Source organism: Momordica charantia (assembly GCF_013281855.1).
Source record: "Momordica charantia cultivar OHB3-1 chromosome 2 unlocalized genomic scaffold, Mcharantia_2.0 BLBB01000002.1, whole genome shotgun sequence".
In the NCBI taxonomy this organism is placed as follows: Eukaryota; Viridiplantae; Streptophyta; class Magnoliopsida; order Cucurbitales; family Cucurbitaceae; genus Momordica; species Momordica charantia.
In genome coordinates this window covers 10,654,589-10,677,849 of record NW_028275160.1, presented here as the reverse complement: position 1 = coordinate 10,677,849, position 23,261 = coordinate 10,654,589, and the positions used below count along the sequence as shown (strand labels likewise).

Here is a 23,261-nt window from a genome sequence, read left to right as displayed (position 1 = left end):
TTTTAGGATGAATTTGTTCTAAGTTTAATATAAAAAACAATTCACAAAAATAGATTCACCAAAAAAAAAGAAAAGGAACAAAAGAATTTGTACAATTTTCTTTACAATAACTGGAAAACATCTCATTACAAGTCAGCAAATAGACAAAATAATCATACAGATTCAACAAATTTACAATTTTTCTAACTCAGTCCACACAACAAATCGGCTTGTTTATGATGAGTTAGTTTCATCTCTCTCTTTTTCTCACACACTGTGTCTCCAAATGCCACATTTTTTGTCCAATAACTTGCCTCTCTAAAACATGTCACCATCTGGAGAGCAAAAAATTGAGAACAAATGGTAGGAGTTACATTATGACTTCTTGTCTCTTTCTGTTGCTGAGTCAGTAATGTCAATTGTTTTGCATTCTTTTGCCTTATTGCACTTCATCTGCACTCTGCACCAAAAAATAAAAATATTACTTCAACAAACTTGCGACTTACAGATAGAGTAAATTGCTCTTTCTTCTTTGTCTTCAAGCACAACCGTATACTATTTTTACAGATATCTAGCCTAGTACTTTCTAAAATGCTAAATTTATGTTTTTGGATATCGGAAATTGCCCCCAAACCGCTTGTATGCATCTTAACTAATAATAAGGTCACGGGACAATCATTTCATCCTACTACATCTTTTAAATCCAAGGTAGGTTGCCCATCGTCTAAACTCATTTCCTCTAAGCTCTTTGACAACATGACACCGGCCCTGTGACACATCATTTTCTAAATAACCTAGGAGACGGACATGGCAAGGATGTGTTTGTCAAATATACAATTCTTTTTAAGTATATATCCTTTTTATACTAGAAGGAAATTTAAAGTCATTAAGCTTATGCATTTTTATGTTGTCCTATGTTACTATTTGTGTCTATTTCTTATGTTTAACATGTGTCTTGTACGTGCCTAACAACTGTTAGATCCATATTCACTTTGTACTACTTATGTGTGACACACATCTATTGAACTAACAAATGTCAAAGTGTTCGACACATGTCCAAGGACACATTAGTGTCCATGTTTCTTAGTTAACCACCCAAGACGGTTCAAAATTTGTTTTTGTTCTTGACTATGCTTTCCTACGTTTATTCAAAATATCCAGGAGTATTTACTCCCCATTTGAGTTTAAGAAATAATTTTGGAAATGAAGATGCCATGTGCTTTGCCTATGTTCTTTGATAACTAATGTTGTGTTTGGATGGATTAATCAATTTCGATATTTCATGAGGTATGAGAATTAACATAATTCTTTTTAGAATTTCATATATTTAGTATAAAGACGTAGTTACAGAACGAATAAAATGCAAACTATGGGTTCTTTTAACAGAGAAAGGAACACATACATCAACTTTCTTTGGACTTTCTTGATTCCTGTCTTTGTCTTCTTTCTGAGACTGAGTTCTCAGTTGAAGAGTCCAACCCCAAGCACCTGAGAAAGGCTGATTTTGCAAGCCTTAAATAACTGCAGGGGTGAAGATCTAACTTGGTTTCTTGAGAGCCTTCCCCTCCTAATACAGTGCCTTCTCCCACTAGCACGATTCTTCTGCTCGTACTTGTTTCGATCTCCCCCTGGATGCTTTGCTCGTTATCAACCTGCCAGATCGTTGCATATTGTTTTGTTACAATTTCAGACACATTACGAATGTAGAAATTCAATGCACCCTAATGGTCAATTCAGATTCGATTGACTATATATTACTGTAGGATATGTAGAATTGAATTAATTAATATCCTATGTGTGTGTGTGAAACAAACACAAGCCACGCTCTAAGAAGACAAACTTCTTGTTAGCCAAAGGCTGTAGATGTATATAAAACTTATACCGAGTAAGATTAGGTGTTTGATGTAAATCAATTTAGCAATCCATTATCAGCAAAGAAAATCGAACCCTGCACTAGAACGACATATAAATTTAATAAAAAACATATCACTTCGGTTCAAGGGATCCACTCATTTGGTGTCACCAATTAATAGTTCAAAGGTCGGTAATAGATACTAATTAGACATCAATAATTATCTGAATAGTAAATACTCTATTTGTAAATGAAAGAAAAAACTACTAACATTTTCATCACGTTCAACAAGGACCCCAAATTTAAGAAGCCACTGATTCTGTGCACCACCCCCCCCCCCAAAAAAAAAATTAAATGAAAAGGGAAACATGGGATAACAGCAAGCAGGAGCACATATTTTTTGGGCCTTAGTTACAGGGGATAGGAATATATGAAGAGGTGATCTAAGGTGGGCACGAAGAATCTAGTCGAGAGAGAGTTAATCCTCTGAAAAAGGCTGAAACTATTGCTCTAAGTTGTAGCTTTTGGGATTAATAAAGCACCCTACTTGTATTTGTTTTCTTCTCTAAAATCAGGATTGCATCCATGGTATTAAAGTTGTTCAATCCATTACCATGCAAATGATAGTGCCTCAATGGGTTCCAAGCCCTTTGAAGGAAGTTGTGACAGATTGTTGTCAATGATATCATTTTTGGCATTTGCACCATCCATTGACTAATAACTCTATGGCTGGCGTCGTGGTTCAGTAAAATCATAAGGCTGCAGGCACGGGTCTCCCTGCTCCATTATCTCAGGTTGGGATATAACTTTTTGAGTCACTTCTAGTTCTAGGTGATATTATATCGACTGCACAATATTCACCTTCATGGAAGTACAACTTATCACTTGCAAACTCTAGGGCAAACTGAAGTTATTAATCGTTTAAGGAGAGTTATGTAGACTTAACTACGATGATCCCAAAAAATAGAGCAAATGGATTCCTGAAATGGAATTCTGGTGTGATGCCATTTTCCACAGTTTCACCAACACTACCCCTTTCTTCACAGTCTACTGAAGACACCCCCTCCTAATACTATGCTATGGACAAGTTTGAACTGTAAATTCTGCTCTTGACCAATAGCTGCAAGATTGTGACGCAAGTTCGCTTGAGCTTTAGCAACAATTAGCTCGAGCACAGAGCAAGACAACAGTTACAACAGACATCCATTTCTGAGATTTTTAGTTCGTGTGCCAGCAGTATCATCTATCTCGAATTCCATTCCTAGTGATCACTTGCACTATTCCTGACCTATTTTGCATTCTGAAGAATATTAAGGCACAAGACAGACGGCTGGAAAGGGTACCTATAACTGCTTAAAATGGAAAAACCTACCTGATTTTGAAGTACCACAGGAACCTCTTGACACTATGAACACCAATTTTCCTATGTAGTCTAGACAAAATATTCAATTCATAAAGAGACCCAGAGAATTCTGCATGCCCTAAATTCTCATCCATTTGTCTACAAAACTCCGATCAATCGAGGAACAAACAAACCGTAAAATTGATTCTGTAGCTATTTTGGCATCCGGGAATCCAAAATTGGAAACAAATTCAAACAACACGAACGGATTCGACACACTTAAAGTCCCGGAAAACTTGTTAATTTTCCCAGTAACACCAAACACCAGAAAACGAAAATGAAGAAATTAACCACTTAAATATACAAAACTTTCATAAACGCCATACCTGCGCATTCCGCGATTGATTATTGTCAATTGTGATATCCTCCTGAGCAGCATCAGAAACGACCCGGCTGGAAGTGGAGGAGGAAGCTACGGCGGGAGTGGGTTTGTTCCCAGTATTCGTTTTGGAAAAATCGGAAGCGAAGAAGCTGAGACAACAAAGCGCGAAGATGAGGACCATAAGAAGAAGCTGTATCCAGATTAACCATGAAACTCCGGGTTCAATTATCAGCTCATCTTCAAAATTGAACATTTTGAGGCGAAAGCGAAACGAAATTTCATAGAGAAAGAGAATTGAATGAATTTGATAGCAAAATTGGTTGGTGTGTGGATCGCTTCAGGAGGATGATCGAAGAAGGTATGAGTAAAGTAGGAGAAAGGTTTCAAAATCAAAATGTAGAATCGAAGAATTTCTACTTATAAATACTTTTTTATACTTGTATTTTCAGCCGAACTCACAACTTGTTCTGTTGATTGTAGTTCGCTATATTTTTAATTTTAAATTATTTCATTTTATTGATTTTAAAAATTTTGGTCTCGGATTCCCTATGACCATGTATATGTTAGAAATTAATAATTTATATCTTTCCTGACACTAAATAATATTCTAGGGACAGTAATTGTCCAATGGAATTAATCGAGATACAAAATAATTATAAAAAAAAATTAAAATTTGAATAGATGTTTTAAAAGAAAGTAAACAATTTGATCTTTATTTGTAAAAGTTAAATATAAATATTATATCCAAAAAATTTAAAAATTTAAAAACTTAAATATAAATATTATAGGTATTAAAAATATATATATAAATATTATAGAGAGTGGCTGAAAACTTTTTAATACAAATTTATGTATAAATTAATGAGGTAAAATAAAGTGAAGGAACAAAATGATCCCTTTTTATCGTAAAAAATTTATAATTTAACAATGACTTTAGTCATATTAAAAATATAGTTGAGTAGATAACAAATCAGTTTCTACTTCAAATATTGATAGTTGGAACCCACCCCTACGATGTTTGAATTAAAAAATAGTTTTCATTAAAAAAATAATAAAAAACAGTTTTTTTTTTTTGAAAGAAGACAATTGAACTAAAAAAAACAGGTTATGCATTTTTACAATATTTAAAGATTTAATTGAAATAATTTCCTAACTTTAGAGAGTGATTAATTAAATTAAACCCTGACGGTAACAACTAGTTTTGGAGTAGTGGGTATATTTTACAATATTTAAAAATTTAATTACAATAATTTATAAATTTAAAGATGATTATTGAAATAAAAAATGATTGTAACAATTCCTATCTTTATATATTTTTTTTATACAATAATATACAAGCTAGAGATATATGTTTGAAGTATTTTCACATTAGCAAGATGATCTATAATTTACTCAAGAAAATTCCATAAATAAGTTTAAATCTTATATGAAACTTTTCGTCTTATTTAAAAGGACAAAAAATGAAAAAATATATTTAATTTACTAATAGAAAATCATAACATTGCAAGGTCATCTAAATTTTTTTTATTGAAAATATTAGCTTGATGATTAATAATATATTAATGAAATTAAGTATTTAATTTTAAAAGTACAATGAGTAAATAAGAAAAGTTCCACCGTATTGTACTAAAAGAATAAATAATAAATAAAAGTTAAAAGTAAAGATGAAAATAAATTTTTGAGTATCAAAACTAAAATAAATTAAAGAAACGGTATATGAACCAAAATAATCATCTTGAGATCCTCTCTCCCTTCGTTAAAGCACAACCCTGCCGCTTCCATTAAAGGATAAAAAAAGATTGAACTGATATGAGGTAAGTTGGTTGTTTTGGAAAACATTCTTTCTAAAATAAGACAAGAACTCTGTGGGTATAGGTTGTAGTTTCTTTTCTAAAAGATAATTCATAATCCGATTCAAGATCTAAACCTTTTCACTCCAAACCAACTAATTTGATTCGATAATATAAGAAAAATTAGATTCTCATCAATTAAAACTTATTATATATTACAAATTGATAAATTTATTTTATTATTTATAATTACTATAGTTATAAAAAATATATGATTAAAAATAATAATTATTATTATTAATAAAATAAGTTTAAAATAAAAATATATCAATTCAACGAGTTATCTCATACCACTCTATTTTTTTTCTTTTCTACCTTCAATAAATTTTAATATATTAATTAAAAAGTATGTTCCTTTTTCGTCTCTCATTTCTCATCAAACAAATACAGAAAAATAATCATATTGAAAACGTTCATACGGTGGGTGCCAAAGCTCCGAGTGAACTCGAAATAGGCCATGAACTTGGATCTACCAAATCATAAGAATGCCTCTGAGATTCAATCATAAACCACTTTGCCTCGGTGTTGTATGTAAACCCTCCCTCCCCAAGCTCGATTCTCGAGATTCATGGGCCGTCTCGCGAAGATCTTCGATCTGAACCTTAGCATCGACTTTCTCTGTTAGTCTCAACCACGCCTTCGCTATCGCAAGCATATAGCGAGCGATAAATTTTAATATTTTTTATTTTGAAAATATCATTTTACCTAAATTGAGTCCATAATTTTTTGAAAAAATATTTTATTTATTAATTAAAAATTATAAAGATTTTTTTAAGAATGTTATATATTGAACTTTTTAACTTAAAAGATATAATTATTTTACTAATTTAATCCTTTATTCTCTATAAATGTATTTAAATTACATTATTTCATACCATTTTTTAATGAATTTTAGGTTACATTGCATTATTCTTAATATATTAATTAAAAAAATACGTTTGTATTTTTATACTTTTATTTAGAACTGTTTTTTCTTTTTTATCTAATTTGGGCTTATCATTTTTCAAAAGATATTTTGTTTGTTTATTAAAAATTCTAAAAAATTTTCAAGCTAACATTTTGTCATATATTAAACTTTTTAATTTATACTAATTTAATTTTATATTATAATTAAATTTATTAAAGAAAAATTCTTTAAATTATATTATTGAAAAATGAAGATGCAAAAAATTTTGTATCCCAACTTCTTAGATTCTATACAAATTAATATTGATAATTAATTTATCAATTTAATATTCCTTACCTGAATTTTTTTTCAACAAAAAGAATACGAGCTTGTAATTGGTTGCTCATTATCCAAATGAGCTAGAGTTAATTAAAGAGGAAATGAGTTCAAATTCTAGGATGATTTTTAATAAATTAAAAATATAACAATTTACTATGTATATAGTTTTTTAAATATCGTCTAAAAAAGTGGTTATTTGACCCACTAATAAAGATTAACTACTAATGGCATGATTTAACACAAAACAAAAAACTCTAAAATTAAGATCACTTTTGATATTCGTATCTCACTTTTAAAATTTCTCTTTTTATTTTTTCGAAAGATAAGAACATCATTCATTTAAAATGGCAGGTAAGAAACATAACAAAAGTATCCTTTAATTCGTCCATCCTTGAAAAAGAAATAAACAATGTTCCATCGTTGTTACGAAAGCTAAATGAAAGGCACTCCATGCAAGAAAAAATAATAACAATAATAAGATAAAATTCTTAAGATTTTTGTTCTCTCTCTAACTTTTTTTTTCTTTCTCTAAAACTTTGGTCAATCCCCATTTCTTATATTATTCTTAATCTAAAATTTTAGTCTCTTTCTAATTTTTTCTTTTAAAAATTTTTATACTATCTCTGTCACTTTGTTATTTGACTTTTTTTTTTTAACCCTTGTCTCTAACTTTTTTTTCTCTTCAAAATTTGTCCCTCTGTAACTTTATTTATCTATCTAAAATTTTTTTACTGTCTTTCAAATTTTCTCATTCTAAATTTTTTTGCCACTATCTAAGCTTCTTTCTCCCTAATTAAAAAGTTTTATCCTCTCCCTCTCATTCTATGACTTTTGTCCTTCACCATCCCTAACTAATTTATTATTATTATTATTACTACTTGATCACTTAAATTTTTTATGATATCAAAATCACTTTGGTAAGTAAAGCTTAATTTGATAATAAGGAAGACTCAAATTTTAAATCGCGTTGAAATTCAACATTGAGAGAAAGTCCATTAACAACGAGCAAAGAAAAAAGAAGAAAACTTTTTGAAATAAAAGAAAGAGAAAATGTCCGTGGAAGAAAATTGTGTGAGTTCAAACGAGTAAAGTACCCTCAAGATTGTCACTTGGGAAGATAAGCTGATTAGTCCTTTAACATATTTACAAAGACCTCCGACTTATTAGAGAGAGGGTGTTCGAGAGAGAAAAAAGAATCTAGAGGTATGAAAGTGTAAGAAATGATTAAAAAAAGAGAAAAAAGAAAGAGGTTAGATTTGTGAGAGAAGAAAAGAATAAAAAAACAATGGATGTTAGTTGAGTTCTCTTTCGCGAGGGACCTACAAGATAAAAGGGTGAGCACTTCAATGCTCAAGTAAGTACAGATCTAATACGTATTAAGATATTGTTTTTTAAGAATACAAATCGTAATACGTATTGAGATATTGTTTTCTAGGATTCACATCCCACTGTATCTATTTGTTTCGTGGTGAAGGAGGAAAGAAATTCCAAATCAAGTAACTCACAAGAAGCAATGCTGGTCAAATAAAAAGAAAACTTGTAGAAAAATGTGAAGTAAAATAATGATAAAAATATATATAATAAATGAAAAAAAGAAGGAAAAAAAAAAACTCAGCTACGAAAACAGGCGCAATAATAATCATCGATTACTCACTTTGTAACAATTAAAACTCTAAAGTCTTTCATGTTAATGTTTTTTTTTTTATATTTCCCATGCATTTTATAAGTCAAAAAGATAACCTAATGTTTTTATTTAGGTTTTGGGAAAAAAATCAATTTTCTGTTTACGTCATTTTGGAAACGTTTGTTAAAAATATAAGAATCGGAATACAAGTATAGTTATAAAACGCTTACATTTCTCAAAAATTTAAAATAGAAACAATAAACGAGAAATGAAAATTTGACAAAACGAAGCCTTATCAATAAAATTTATCACAAAAAAAAAAGATGAGAAAATAGGTGACCACACACATAATAGGGAAATAAACTACCTAAAGAAGTATCAATTCACACAAGCTACACAATCATACGTAAGTAAGAAAATTCACCATATCCAATACGACAATATACAATGTGGATTAAACTAAGAATGTGTTTGAGAGTGATTTTGACATGGTCAAAATTACTGTCAAAATCACTTCCCTTTCTTTTTATTGATCATATTTGACAAATTAAGAAATTAATTTTTGGAAAGCTAAAAATCACTCTAAATTAATTTTAAAAGTACCACTTCACTTAGAATGATAATTTTGGAAAATCAATTATACTTGAATCGCCTTTTTTAAAATCATTAATTCTACGATCACTCCCAAACCGATTCTAAGACTATAATATGAGAATTTAATTCATGTGAAATATGGAGTTGTGCAGCTGTGAAAGAACCATTGTAATTTGTAAATCAAAAACCAAAGTTAAATCAACCCTTTTATGGAAGAAAAAGAAGGTATAATTAAAATCAATAGGTTTTAACACTCCTACTCAAAAATTAAACTTACTCTAACCAATTATTCTCAATATGTTCAACAAAAAAGAAAAAAAAATCTCAAAGGCGGAAATAAAAAACTTTTGTTTCTATATATATATATATATATATATAGTTGTTATTAATATTGCACGGCAAGAATTTTTTTTTTTTTTGGCGATGAAGTTTATGGCGACGAAACAGAAATTCGTCCCCCTCTAAGGTACTTTTGGTCGTGAAGGTTTTGAGAAATGTGAGGAAATTCTACTGCCCAATGTTTTGGTGATTAAATTAAAATTTTTTATTCAAAATTTGTTGGGACGAAATTTGAAATTTGTCACCATAAGGTACCCTCGGCTACAATTTCGTCGTCAAAAATTTTGAGAAATAGAAGGAATTTTACCACCCGATCTTTTTGGCGATTAAAGTAAGATTTTTTATTCAAAACTTTTAGCGACGAAATTTAGAATTCTTCGTCATATGGTACTTTTGATGATGAAACTTAATTTCGTCGCTAAAAGTTTTGAGAAATGAGGGAAATTTTATCGTCCAATTTATCTTGTACATTTTTTTAAGTTTCTATGTCTTTAATTCTGTTGGTTTGACGTCTGCCTCTAATTCATTTTCTTATTTTTTGAAGATAAAATAATTGTTTTATGGGTTTTTGTATTGAGAAGTTGATTGTGTTGTTTATGCCCAATTTTTTTGTTTTGATAAATTCTTTAGGAACGACTTAGACATGTTTGTCTTCTTTTAGAAACATTTTCTGCCCTGGGACGTTTTAAAAATTTTTTAGATAGGCTCAAACTAGTTTTGTGTCTAAAATTTTAGTCTTGAGATTATCTAGAATTACTAGGGTGTTCAAAAAACCCGGTAACCCAATGAACCCGAAGAACCCAACCCGAACCGTGAGGGTTAGGTTGGGTTAAGTATATGATCGGTTCGGGTTGGGTTCTAATTTTAAAGAACCGACCGGTTCGGTTCGGTTCTCGGATTAAGAGGGAAAAAAATCGGTTTAACCCGAACCGATATATATATATATCTTATGTTTTTAGGTTTAGGGTTTGTAGTCGGCTCTCATTTCTCTAACCCTTTCAATCACATCACACCTCTCTCAATCTCCCTCTCATCTCTCTACTCTCTCGATCTCATCTCAATCTCTCTCAATCTCATCCCATCTCTCTCAATCTCACTATCTTAAGCCGTCGTTTGCCGCCATTCACCATTGTTCGCTGCCGTTCTCGTTTGTTCGCTGCCGTTCCCCTTTGTTCGTTATCATTCGTCTCTATTTGCCTTTGTTTGTCGCAGTTCGCTTATGTTCATTGTCGTTCGCTTTCGTTCACTGCCGTTCACCTCTATTCACCGTCATTCGTACCGTCGTTCGCCTCTCGCTGCCGCTACCGACATTCCCTTCTGTCTACAGCCATCCGCCGCTCATCCCATCCCAACCCTTGTTTGAAAAGGAAAATAGAAAGTAAAGTAACCCAAGAACCCAACCCGACCCAACCCGAAAAATATAGGGTTGGGTTGGGTTGGTTTAGCTAGTATAGTCGGTTTCATCGGTTCTCCTACCTGTCCAACCCGAATTTTCGAGTTGTTCCAAAAAACCCTGAACCCGACCCAACCCAACCCGTGAACACCCCTAAGAAGTACTAGAACAAACTTATTTACATTTTTAGCATATTTGGCACCACTTAGGCACTACTAGCATGTTTTGTTTTTGAATCTATCCTAAACTAGATTTTGGTTTACTTTATCCACGCTTTCTTTGCTTCAATTTAATACGTTTTGTTCTATTTATGAAGTTCATCTACAATATAGTAGAATAAGTTAGGTAAAGACACTTTATTGTCCCTCTAGGTTCACATAAGTTTATTTCTCATTTGTTTTTTCAGGTTCTTTTGATTTTTCTTCTTATAAGCTTTGGAAATTAGAGGAGATTTCATGGAGCCAAGGACATGAAGCTTTCTAAATTAGGTTTAGATTTACTTTGTAGTCGAAATTTAGCTTCTGCTGTATTTGATTTTCTATACTAAGACCGATTGTAAAAATTACTTTTTGTTTAATATAAATCGAAGTTTATATGACAATTTTGAGTGCTTTTTTATGAAGTTTTATTTAAATTTAAAGAAATATATGGTGACAACATCTAAGAAGAAAATAAATAAAAGGCACGCGCAAAATTGTTAAATCTGTTATGACAAAATTCGTTTTTTCTGTTGCCAAAGATCTACGGCAACCAAATCTGTTTTGTCGCCAAAGACTTTTGGCGACTTAATTTTAGATTTTGTCGTCAAAGGTTTATCGTGACAGGGTTATGTCGACAAACTTCGCAACAAAAAAATATCATCGACAAAGAATTTTTTCGACCAAATATTGAACTTTGACAACAATTTTTTGCGTCAAGAAAACTCAAATTTCTTGTAGTGTTATTTATAATCATGTAAATTTAAAGTTTCATTTATTAGTTTAAGACATTCTCTTTTAAGTTGTTTTGATTTATATGATCCTTAATTATAAATGAATTTTTATGTCATAATCTAAGTCCTAATTAGTTTTGGTGTTAAAATCAGTTTGCTTTCCAAAATGTATGTGTGTATATATATTTTGTGGGTTCATCTCAAATCAATTGGGAAACTCCAAATTGATTTGAGATGAAATCCCAATTGACGGTGGGGTTTCATCTCAAATCAATTATCAAGGAGAGAAATAATTTGTATCTATTATAAATCATTGTTATGTCCTTTCCTTTTTAATATGAGATCCTTAACCAGCAGCGTTTTCATGGAACGAAGAACTTAAGAGAGCAGGTAAAGTTCGACACCAAGAAATTAACAAGCAGCATTTCATATATATCGTTGCAATTAATTAACATGGAAGCAGGTAAAGTACGAAAAAACAGTTGGAATTAAGAGAGCATTCAACTATCAAAAAATATTATTCCACAATCAAGAAAGTGAATTGGGTGAAAAGAATTAAACAACCTATAAAAGATTTCATAAGAGACCGATTCACTAGATTTAAGGTGCCAATCAGTAAGGACCTTAAAAGACAATGCTAATTATAAATTTCTTGTTTAACTATTTCTTGATTCTTCGAATATATAGGCCTCGTTTGTAACGTTTCTGTTTCCTGTTTTTCGTTTTTCGTTTCCTGTTTTTCGTTTTTCGTTTCCTGTTTCTAACATTTTTAGAACTAGGAATAGGAATGCATTTGATAACCATTTCTATTTCTTGTTTCCAAGAAACAAAAATATGTTTGATAATTATTTCTTGTTCTTTGTTTTTAGTTTTAGTTCTTTTAGTACAACAATTTGTGACGATGAAAATTTGAATTTGATATTGATCTAGGATATATACTTGAACAAATATTAGTTTTTTAATGTTCAGCTAAAAGAAATAGTAGATATAATATAAAAAAGATATAACACATGCTCATTCCAGAAAATATAATATATATATATATATATAGACTTTAATAAAGAATAAATTTTTAAAATATTTTTAATTTAATATAAAAGAAAATGTTGTATAAAAAATATAAAATATAAAAAAATCATTTATATAAAATATATAAAAGAAAAGAAAAAAAATATATAAACAAATATTAAAATATATATTTATATATATAAAGAAAAAAATATAATATAATAAAAGAATTAAAACTTGCTGCCATTGAGGATGGAACCAAGATAGGTTACCAAACTTGTTTTTTTTTTAAAAAAAAAATGAAAAACAGGACGAAGAAACAAAGATTGAAACCTTACCGAACAGATCCATAGTTATAAAAATAAATTAGAAACATGATAGGGTGACTTGCATCATTGTGGGGATGATCCAAGATGTTTTTTTTTTCATTTTTCAAATTTTAATGCACAAAATCCACCCCTTAGATAACACTACAAAAATTTACAAATTTAAGAAAAAATCCACTCTAATGTCATTTTCATCTAAATCTTATCTATTTCATATCAAATATGTTTTCTAACTCATTTTACTCGTATGATAAATTTTTTCCAACAATCTTTTAAATGAAAATCTATAAAAAAGGTAAAATTTACATTAAAGTTTAAAGTGAAGATTGCAGCATTTGTATAAATGGTAAGATGCAAATTGATAGACTTTGGTGTTGTACTTATCCAGAGATAACCTATAAAATGGTGAAGAAATAAAATGATTCTCCATTATTACACATAAAACATAGATTAGAGAAAAATTAGGAGGAAATTTTCTATTTCTTGAAGAAAAAAACAAGAGTTTTTGACCAGACCACAAATCAAGGAGGCAAGACCCATTCTAAAACACATTCCAATAACTAACTTTTAACGGCCACTTCCACCTTCTCTCTCCCTCCCACACTTGCCTGATTCCAATCATTATTGCTTCATCACCTTCGGTTGATGGGAGACCCAAAATCTACACCCACCGCCGCCGACGCTGCCACCATAACACCGGAGCCGCCGCCAGATTCTTCAACTCCTCCGCCTCCGCCGCTGCCACCCGCAAGTTCCTCCCCCAATGGCCTCGTCCAACCGTCCAAAAGAAAGAAGCACAAGACCAAAGTCTTTCGAGTATTCCGCTCTGTCTTTCGATCGTTCCCCATCATGACGCCTGCATGTAAGATCCCGTCGCTCCCATCTGGACTATCGGATACGCTTCGTACACCCTCTGGTAGTCGCGTCACCGGGACGTTGTTTGGTTATCGAAAAGGTAAGAGCATGGCAAAGATTTGTCTTCTTTAATTTGATTAAAAGATGTTAGAAATTAAGCTAGATAATATATAATACGTTCTCATATTCTGGTTTTGTTTTTAGATCGGAGCTAGAATTCAATGAGAATTTTTTAAAAATAAAAAATAAAAAAAAGGAATCACTATCATAATAAGAAAGTTAGTATTTCATAATTTTCTATGCTTGTTTGTCGTTGTGAAAATATTTCTGACTCCGCTCCTATTCGATTAGGTCGGGTGAGCCTGTCGATGCAGGAGTCGCCACGATGTTTACCAAGCATCGTGATAGAGTTGGCGATGCAGACAAACGTGTTGCAGAAGGAAATGAGTTCCGGGATGGTGAGGATCGCTCTCGAGTGTGAGAAGAGAGCGGACAAGGGCGACAAGACGAAGCTAATGGATGAGCCATTATGGACCATGTTCTGCAACGGCAAGAAGAACGGCTATGGCGTGAAAAGGGAGGCGTCGGAGGAGGATCTCAAAGTTATGGAGTTCCTCCGGCCGGTGTCGATGGGCGCCGGAGTGTTGCCGGGAAATTCCGACGTGGACGGACCCGACGGTGAGCTGGCATACATGAGGGCCCACTTCGAACGGGTGGTGGGGTCCAGGGATTCCGAGACCTTCTACATGTTGAGCCCGGAGGAGAATAACGGGCCGGAGCTTAGCATCTTCTTTGTCAGAATTTAATTAACTAATAATAATAATTAGAACATTAACGGGAATGAGTGATTATGATGGACGGTCTTGATTTAATCTTGAGAGAGGCTGAGATCATTGCAAAATGCAAATGGATCGTTAATTTGATTGATGGGATTATTATTGGTATTTGCAATTGCAATGCTTGTAATTGCTTCGAGATGGATGGTTAAATTGATTATTAGATTTTTATTGTTTTTAAGTTTTGAGATTGTGTTTATTGAACTTTCTTTTTGGTTTAATTAACTTTTTTTTTTTTTTTTGCATCGGCTTATAAAACTCTTTTCAAAATGTAGGCCAAATTTTGAACATTTCATTTTTTGTTTTATGTACACTACTAGAAAAATTGGATTTTCGTGACGTTCATGAACAGTAAAATACTGGGTTTTCGTGACGTTCATGAACAGTAAAATACTGTTCAAAATAAAAATATGCGTCACGAAAGGCAAAAAATACATTTTTGGAGGGAAAAAACGGAGATTTCCGGATATTTGACATTTCGTGACGTTTTTTAACCGTCACAAAATGGTGGTCAAAAAGTTGGTTTTTCGTGACGACTGAAAAACGTCACGAAAGGTTGAGGCGCGTTTTTGGCGGGAAATGACGGAGTGTTTCGAATTTTTGACTTTTTGTGACATTTTTCTAACCGTCACGAAATGGTCGTAAAAAAAGTTGGTTTTTCGTAACGTTTAAAAAATGTCACGAAAGGTTGAGGCGCGTTTTTTACGGGAAATGACGGAGTGTTCCGAATTGTTTACTTTTCGTGACGTTTTTCTAACTGTCACGAAAGAGTCGTAAAAAAGTTGGTTTTTCATGACGTTTAAAAAACATAGAGATAAAATAGATAAAAAAAATTAATTAATTAACTTAAGATCTTTGAAGCTAATTTGATGGAATATACTATTTTTTTTTTGTTAGGGATTGTTAGAATTTAAGTTAACAAAACATAAAAACCTAAAATTTAGGTGGTAGAAATTCCACTAAGTAAATTTTGAATCCCATTAAAAATAAATATTATTTGTGTATTTCTATTTCAATTTAACAGAAAAAATATTTAGTAATGGGTCAATTTCCATAATTTTATATTAAATTTTCACCCTAAATGTAACAACCCGCGTTCTCGGGTTAGTTTGCTTTTAAGATTTAATTTGTGCTTTCGGATTTTTCCCAAAGCTGATAATTTAAATCCTTCGATTTTCTAAATTCAGGGTTCTATTTTTGGGTAAGTTAGGATTTAAATTAGAATTTAAGTTTAATTTCGTTGGACCAACATAAATTAAGTTAGCGAATTTTACAAAGATAATTTTAATCAAGTCTTAATTCAAAGTTTTGGAAATTTAATTTTTTCTTTTAGATTTTATTCTTTTGTTTTTAAAATTAAGTTATTCTCTTAAAACCTTTTCCAAACACTTTTTATTTTAATTGGATTTTTAATTTTATGAAGAGATTAGAAAATGTCTATTCCTCTTAATTTTTTAGAACATTAGCCTATTGGTGGTTTATCCATGGATTGGTTTCTTATGTTAAATAAAAGAAAACAAAAAAAAAACAGAAAAAAAGAAAACAAAATTAAATTGAAACCGTAAAACCCATTTCTTTTTCCCCTCTTGTAGCAGCTGTTGACACCGTATTTGGTCCGGCCCAAATTTTATTATTTTATTTATTTATTATTAACATTAATATTAATATTTTATATTATAAAATTTTATTTATTTTCATTAAAAATAACATATTTTACGTTATTATTTTTAAGGTAAGGTTTTAATTAAATTTAAAAATAGATTTTGTTTTAAAAGAATTTTATTTATTATTAAAATAAATAAATAAATAAGATTTGATTTTAAGTAAATAAAAAGATTTGTTTAAATTTAAAAAAAAAGTTTTGTTTTTAATAAAACTGATTCTGTTTTACTGGTCAAAACTACTATAACGTGGCCTTTTCTCCGTTATCTTCCTCCTTTTTTTTCTCTCTTCAATTTTGACCCTCCCCACCGTTACATTTTTGCTTATTTAAGGAGGGGAAAGGGAACTGACAGACAGAGAAGACAACGTGAGAGCAGGGGCAACACAAATCTCATAGAAATTGGCTTTAAAAATTCAAATTTCCTTGCGCATCACACAAGTTTGAGAATTTGTCTGGGCGTCAAATCTGACTTTAGTTCACTCTCATTGTCGAAATCTCCTCAAATTCCAATTCATACATGGTAAGTTCAATCATCTCACCCTATTTCGATTACATCAGTCAACTATGAAAGTTTTTTTTTTCCTTTCTTTTCTCTTGTCCCAAGTGGATGATAAACGGGGATGGGGGAGAGCATGAATCCCTGATTTTGGCAATAGAATAGACAAGTTTTATAGTGGGACGAATTATTGAGTTTTCACCCCGTTTAACAGAGAAATAGAGATTCTCCGTGATGGTCTAATGGCAGTCTCAATTCACGTCCTCTCTGTCTCTTTCCATTTCCTCTTGCATTTTTTTTAATCGGTTTCTCCCTTTATTTTTAAATAAAAGAATATTGATTCTTTTTTTTTTAAATAAATTTTGTTTTAAAGTTAATAAATCTAAAATCATACGTATGTAAAGTTTGTTTTTAGAAGATTAGTCATTTAAGATTTGAAAATTTTGAATAAAATATATTAATTAAGTTTGTTTAAATAAGATTTTTTATTTTCATTTTTATTTTTTTTTTATAAAACAGTTTTATAGGAATACAAAATAAAGAGTTTTCTTTTTATTTAAATTTTCGTTTATACTTTTGTTTTCCTTTTTTTTTAAATAAAATTAAAAAATACAAAGGTTTGTATTTTAAAAAAGAGCATAATGTGTATCCTAAGGCAATATCACATTGGCAATGCACTAGGGTATTGACATACATGACACAAGTTCAAGTTTTTGACTGCCTCATTTTTTATCATTGTTTTTATTAAATAAAAGTTTTTTTTCTTTTTAAATAAATTTTTTCGTTTATTTTTTTTAAACAAAATTGAAAATTAAAAATTTTATATTATAAAAAACGATTTTAAATTGCATAGTAAGGTCTTTGCACACTGGCAAGAGCTTTGGTTATTAACAACCATATTAAAAGTTCAAGTCTTTATGTGTGCCTTGATTTCGTTTCATTTCTTTTTTTTATTTATCATTGTTTTCTTACTAAATAATTATTTCGAAAATCCCAATGACAGAAATTGGATCTTTCCAATATTCTCGAGGTCTCAAAATTTTTCTAATGGCTTTCGTGCCACTCATATCTATTAATTCATATTCTCGAGGTCTCAAAATTTTTCTAATGGCTTTCGTGCCACTCATATCTATTAATTCATATTTTATAATAAAATAAGAAAAGTTTTTTTTTTGGACCAAATAACATAATGGGATAATTTTTGACAAAATGTGGTACCGTTTTCAAACGGGTGTCGTAGGGTGCTAACACCTTCCCTACGCTCAGTCGACTCCCGAACCAATGATCTGTTTTTGCAGACCTTATTTTTATTTTTAGGTGACCAATCACACCTCGTAGATGATTGGTGGCGACTCCAAACCCTTATCTCGAAAGAGACCCTTCAAGGGATGACGTCGGCCACTCCGCGTCGCGATGACGTTGCGACAGCAGCCGCCTACCCTTCTCCCCCTCTCTCTTCTTCTTCCTCTCTAATAGCCCTTGTCGGCGACACCAGCGACGACCCAATCCAGTAGCGACGGCAACACGTGTTTTGGACGGGTTCTCGACGTCCTCCGGCCTCCGACTTCCAGATCTTCAACAACCCACGCAATTTCAGCCCTCACCCGTGTTGTTGATCGGATTTGTAGGAGTTCAACGGCTGACCGCAAGCTCTGATTAGAACGGGCGGCGTGACGGCACCTCTGCAGCAGTCCACGATAGTCCGAGCTTTGAGATCTGAGTGGCGGGTTTCTGGGTTGGATTTCATTTACGAATCCGACGCCTCTGATGAGAATAGGAAGATGAGGGGAGTCACTTCTTCAATCGCCGCTAAGTTCGCCTTCTTCCCGCCCACGTCGCCGTCGTACACAGTAGTCGCCGACGAATCCCGCGCAGCCTCCTCTGCTTTCTTGAGATTGCCCGACGGGACGACGTCGATGTTCTTTGCCTTCGGACCCGCCGAGGGAATGATATTGTCGTCGTCCATGTCAAGCATCCCAAGGTATCTGCTACTCTACTTTATTCCCATGTAAATGCTACTGATTTGGGCCAGATGTTTGAGCTCTTTGTTGAATTGAGCGTTCGGCTTCGCGTTAATCTTATAGGGTAATCTTCCTCTTTCCTTCTTTCTCTTTTTCTTTCTAGGGCATGTGGGTACTGCTTTATTTAATAAATTTTCGTTATATAGGAACTCATATCCCTTCTTAATTTTGAAGGGCCATAGTTCATTCATGAGACAGATTTGGTAGGACTTCTTCTTCAATTGAGATTAGTGGAATAATACTCTGACAAAAGCATATACAGATTGAAGTTTTGATCTGACTTATAAGGAAATGATACAGAAGTAAAATTGTGTTTGCAATTTTCACTGGGTAGTTACTGAAGCTACATTTGGAGCTAGCTTCTAAATGTATAACTACCAAGTTACTAAGAAGCGATAGGCACCCCCCCATCTTCCTCTACTTGTTTACCATCGTCGTGCTCCTTTGTGGATTCGTGGCCCAGCTTGAGCTTGTCGAATTTCTCAATTTTTCTAATTCAGTGCCAATTCTGAATTCATTCAATTTTTTATTTTATTTGACTAACTTAAAACCTCCATCTTGGATTTTGGATTTTAGTTTGCCGTACGTCTCTTCGTCTCTCTCACAGTAGTTCAATTACTCCAACAAGATCAAAGAACCACACGAAATTGAAATTAAGGTAATTACTAACTTCTTTTACTTTCTAATTCTTTTTTCTTTTTTATTCTTTCACCCTCCATTTTTACGTTGAACGATTCTTCCAAGATTTGCTCGAAAATTGATTGATAAAATGCCAAAGCCAAATATTAATGCCTTCATGGAACATTATTGAGCTAATTACATCCGCACTGATACACCAATACTTGCAAAAGCGCGCATAAACTTGTAGACAATTATTAGAATGTGATTTCATATATTTGAGTTGAATGGCAATGAGGCATTTCTGCTGTTTATTTGAGTAGAATGTGATTTCATATCTTGATTGCTTCCCATGGACAAAAACTATAGGGACCTTACACTTTTTTTAATGTATTGGGTTGTTCTTTCAACTTTTTTCTTGCAAAAAACATACTACTCATACACAGTTACATATTTCTTGTTTTGCATTTTAAAATAGGGTCAATGTGAAGATTTTTATGTTTTTATCTATTACGAAGATAGTTTGTTTAACATTCTAACTTTGGCATATATATTTTATATTTGTTTTGCTTTTAACTTTATAGTTGTGTAGATGTATTGTTGTGAAAATTTTCTGGGTGCAGAATACACTTTTGGAATTCAAAAAAGCGGTGAATGCGAAAGAGGATGTAGTTATTGGAATAATATATTTCATGATTCTTGAGGCAACTGACAGTGGTTAAAATTTGTAGTACTTATTACAATTCGATTAATTTGAATATTCAAAATTTATGGTAGGATTAAATCGTCACACACATTACTTTGAAGTAGCTATTTTATCATACAAGAAATTCTTGGTTGGGTTCGTACCTCAACGCATATGAGGTACTGCATTATTCTTATTGTTTATGTCAAATGTTTTGAAAAAGCCCCTTTTTCCTAAGTTACTTATCATTGCTTTATATGACAGGAGCAAGCTTCGCACTGGAACGAAAAGTTGTCAAGGTTTTTTATTTTGTCGGATCGCGTCCTGATGAGCTTACATATGTTGTGGCCATTTCCATCAAAGTTCCATTATAACAAAGGTAAGCTATTAACTTGTTTTTCGTCATCATTCATACCATAACATTTGAATCTTAAATCTTTCTGAATCGTCCTTGTTATATGCTGTAACTATAGCTAATTTAGCACATTTATCAGATTATTAAGTTCACAAGGAAGACTGAATACTGATTATAGATAGTGTCGTTAGGCGAGGAATGTACGTTTTCAATCCTTCTGGTATACTAGCTAGTTTGTGTTATACTGTTTGAGTATATTTTGTGCTATGTTATGTAAGTATATAAAAGTTTTATAAATACTGATTATTAATACATTCATTACAGGATGATTGTACTGATATTTTGTGCCATGTAATTGAAGAATGTAGAAGAAGTGTAGGCATGTTGTTTATTTTAATCGCGCTTGTTCTGTTGGGATCTTTCTTTGGTCGTTATGTTGGTTGTTTTATCAAATTATTGAGTAAGTTGATAAGGAAGAATATGAATGTTGATTATTTGTAGTGTTGTAGAAGATTATGGTACGTTTTCAATTATTGTGATGCTTGTTTAATTATGATATTTTATGCTATATTACTAAAGTATGGAGAAGAAGTGTATGTAGGTTGTTTTTGTTTAATCAATTTTGTTGTGTTGGAATTGTATTTGCAAGGAACACTGAATATTGATTATAGACGAGGAATGTACGTTTACAATCCCTCTACTATACTAGCTAGTTTGTGTTATATTGTTTAAGTTCATTTTGTGCTATGCTGCTGAAGGATATAGAAGAAGTGTTCGGTTATTTTTGTTATTGTAACCTCTTCTGTTATGTTGGAACTTTGTTTGATCTTTTTGTTGGTTATCATATCATATTGATACTTTCCTTACAAGATGATTGTAGTGATATTTTGTGCTATGTAATTTAAGGATGTAGAAAAAATGCAGGCATGTGGTTTATTTGAATCACGCTTCTTCTGTTTGGTCGTTTGTTGGTTGTTTTATTTATATTATCGAGTAAGTTGATAAAGTTGGTTTTTGTTTAATCATTTATCTAACTTGGGTATTGTTTTTCATTAGGTCTTTCTTACCCCAAAGATGTCGACAATTAGGAATGCAACTAATTGGTGGCTGAGGATCGTTGTTGGGGTTGGTGTGTAAAGAGCATGTTTAATTCTGTAATTCTGTAATTCTGTAATTTGTGTTTGAGAATACTAGTACATTTTAAATTAATATATTAGCTTCCTTGTTCATGTTTAATATATTTCAACTTTGTTATGGTAAATTAATATATTTGCGTGTTCGATCGACAAGTTGACAATATGATATTTATATTCCGCGACATCTGCAATCAAAATTAAATACATATTCAGTGACCCTCTTTTTATCATCACAAAATAAAATCATTAGTGACGTTTTTAAACTGTCACCAAAATATTTTTTAGGACAATTATCAAACGTCACGGAATAAACTTTTCAATACGTTTAAACACCGTCACGAAATACACTTTTCGTGACGTTTAAACACTGTCACGAAAGGATGTCACGTGACCTGTCCTCCCCTGTTCAAGGTCTTTCCGTGACATTCTATAACCGTCACAAAATCATTTTTCATGATGGTTTATGAACGTCGTGGAAGTCCATGTCTTTCATGACGCTAATAAATCGTCACGTGTGCTAATTTTTGTGATATTTTTTAAACGTCTCGTATACCTTTCGTGATGGGCGTATACGTGACGGCATTAAAAACGTCACGAAAAATTTTTGTGACGCCAAAAAAACGTCACGATAGCTCCAATTTCTAGTAGTGGTATTTTAAAATTATGCATTTGCTCACAATTTTTTTTTATACCATTTTTAAAACACATTTGAATTCTCAATCAAATTTCAAAAGAAAAAAGAAAGTTAAAAGTTAGGTTTTTTAGTTCTCAATTTCTGGCTTAAGTTTTGAAAAATAAAGAAATACATGTGTGAAAGTAGTGTTTACAAGTTTAATTTAAAAAAAACACCCAAAATAAAATATTAAAAAAATTAATTTTTATTTCTAAATTTTAACTAAGAGTTTAAATTTTATTTTTTAATTTAAAAAAAAGGTTAAAACATATCAAACAATTTTTTTTTCTAAGAAAGGTTAAAATGTACTAAAAAATTACGAGTAACCAAGCCTAATTTATATATAAAAAAAAAACTAAAAGTGAAATGGTTATCGTGTCTGAGAATTTTTCTCCTTCGTTTATTTTGTAATCACCTTATCTAGATTGTTATGGTGTTGTTTCACAAAATTGTAAGATATCGTCGAACACCTTAGGATTTCAATAAATAAGGTATTTCAGAGTTTTTATGGCCTCTTTAATTCATGGTTTTTAATATTCATGTCGATTGCTCAAATTTATGTTCTTAAATTTTTGTAATTCGATAAACATTTAGAATATAAGTAAAATCATTAAAGAAAATGCATTTTCTGGTAAGACAGTTAAAGAAAATGCAACCCTATCACTGTTATGATTTTATGAGCATGTATTTTTTTTTTCTTAATTTTGTGTGCATTATGAACTCTTACTGATAAGAATATATTATTTCATTTAAAGTGGGCGAGGACTACAATAAATTTTAGCTAGTCTACTATTTTGAAAATATGTTCAGATGTATAGTTGGAAATGTTACTACTCAAAACAGAATTCACAGTGCTCGTCACCATTGTACGAACACTCCAACACAATTTAATTTTGGAATCTCATGACGTGAAATTTAAATAGAGAAAAGTGAATAAAATAAAATAATGTCACAAATAGTTATTGGCGTATTTTTTGTGGAAAAAAAGAATGGAGATTTACATATTTTCCTTAACCGTCATGATTCACTACAACAATTTTGAGACTTCGGCTTGTTTTTGGCAGGAAAAAAAAAGGAT

General features: G+C 31.5%; 2 protein-coding genes across 3 annotated transcripts; one reads left to right on the top strand and one right to left on the bottom strand.

Annotated features, from left to right (window-relative positions):
• Window positions 1–75: 75 nt before the first annotated feature.
• Window positions 76–3,969, bottom strand: LOC148212795 (uncharacterized). 2 transcript variants are annotated; one of them, XM_088120501.1, is made up of 3 exons: window positions 3,560–3,969; window positions 1,382–1,631; window positions 76–432 (listed from the first exon to the last, which is right to left on the bottom strand). In XM_088120501.1, the coding sequence occupies exons 1-2, from the start codon at window positions 3,806–3,808 to the stop codon at window positions 1,383–1,385; spliced, it is 498 nt and encodes a 165-aa protein (XP_087976627.1). In that variant the 5' UTR covers window positions 3,809–3,969; the 3' UTR covers window positions 76–432; window position 1,382. The 2 variants fall into 2 exon arrangements, with proteins under 2 accessions (XP_087976627.1, XP_087976626.1); XM_088120500.1 differs by having other exon boundaries at window positions 76–439; window positions 3,560–3,967.
• A 9,465-nt stretch (window positions 3,970–13,434) lies between these two features.
• LOC111021485 (MIZU-KUSSEI-like protein (Protein of unknown function, DUF617)) lies at window positions 13,435–14,675 on the top strand. Its single transcript, XM_022298479.2, has 2 exons — window positions 13,435–13,800; window positions 14,052–14,675. The coding sequence occupies exons 1-2, from the start codon at window positions 13,491–13,493 to the stop codon at window positions 14,504–14,506; spliced, it is 765 nt and encodes a 254-aa protein (XP_022154171.2). The 5' UTR covers window positions 13,435–13,490; the 3' UTR covers window positions 14,507–14,675.
• The last annotated feature ends 8,586 nt before the right edge of the window (window positions 14,676–23,261 follow it).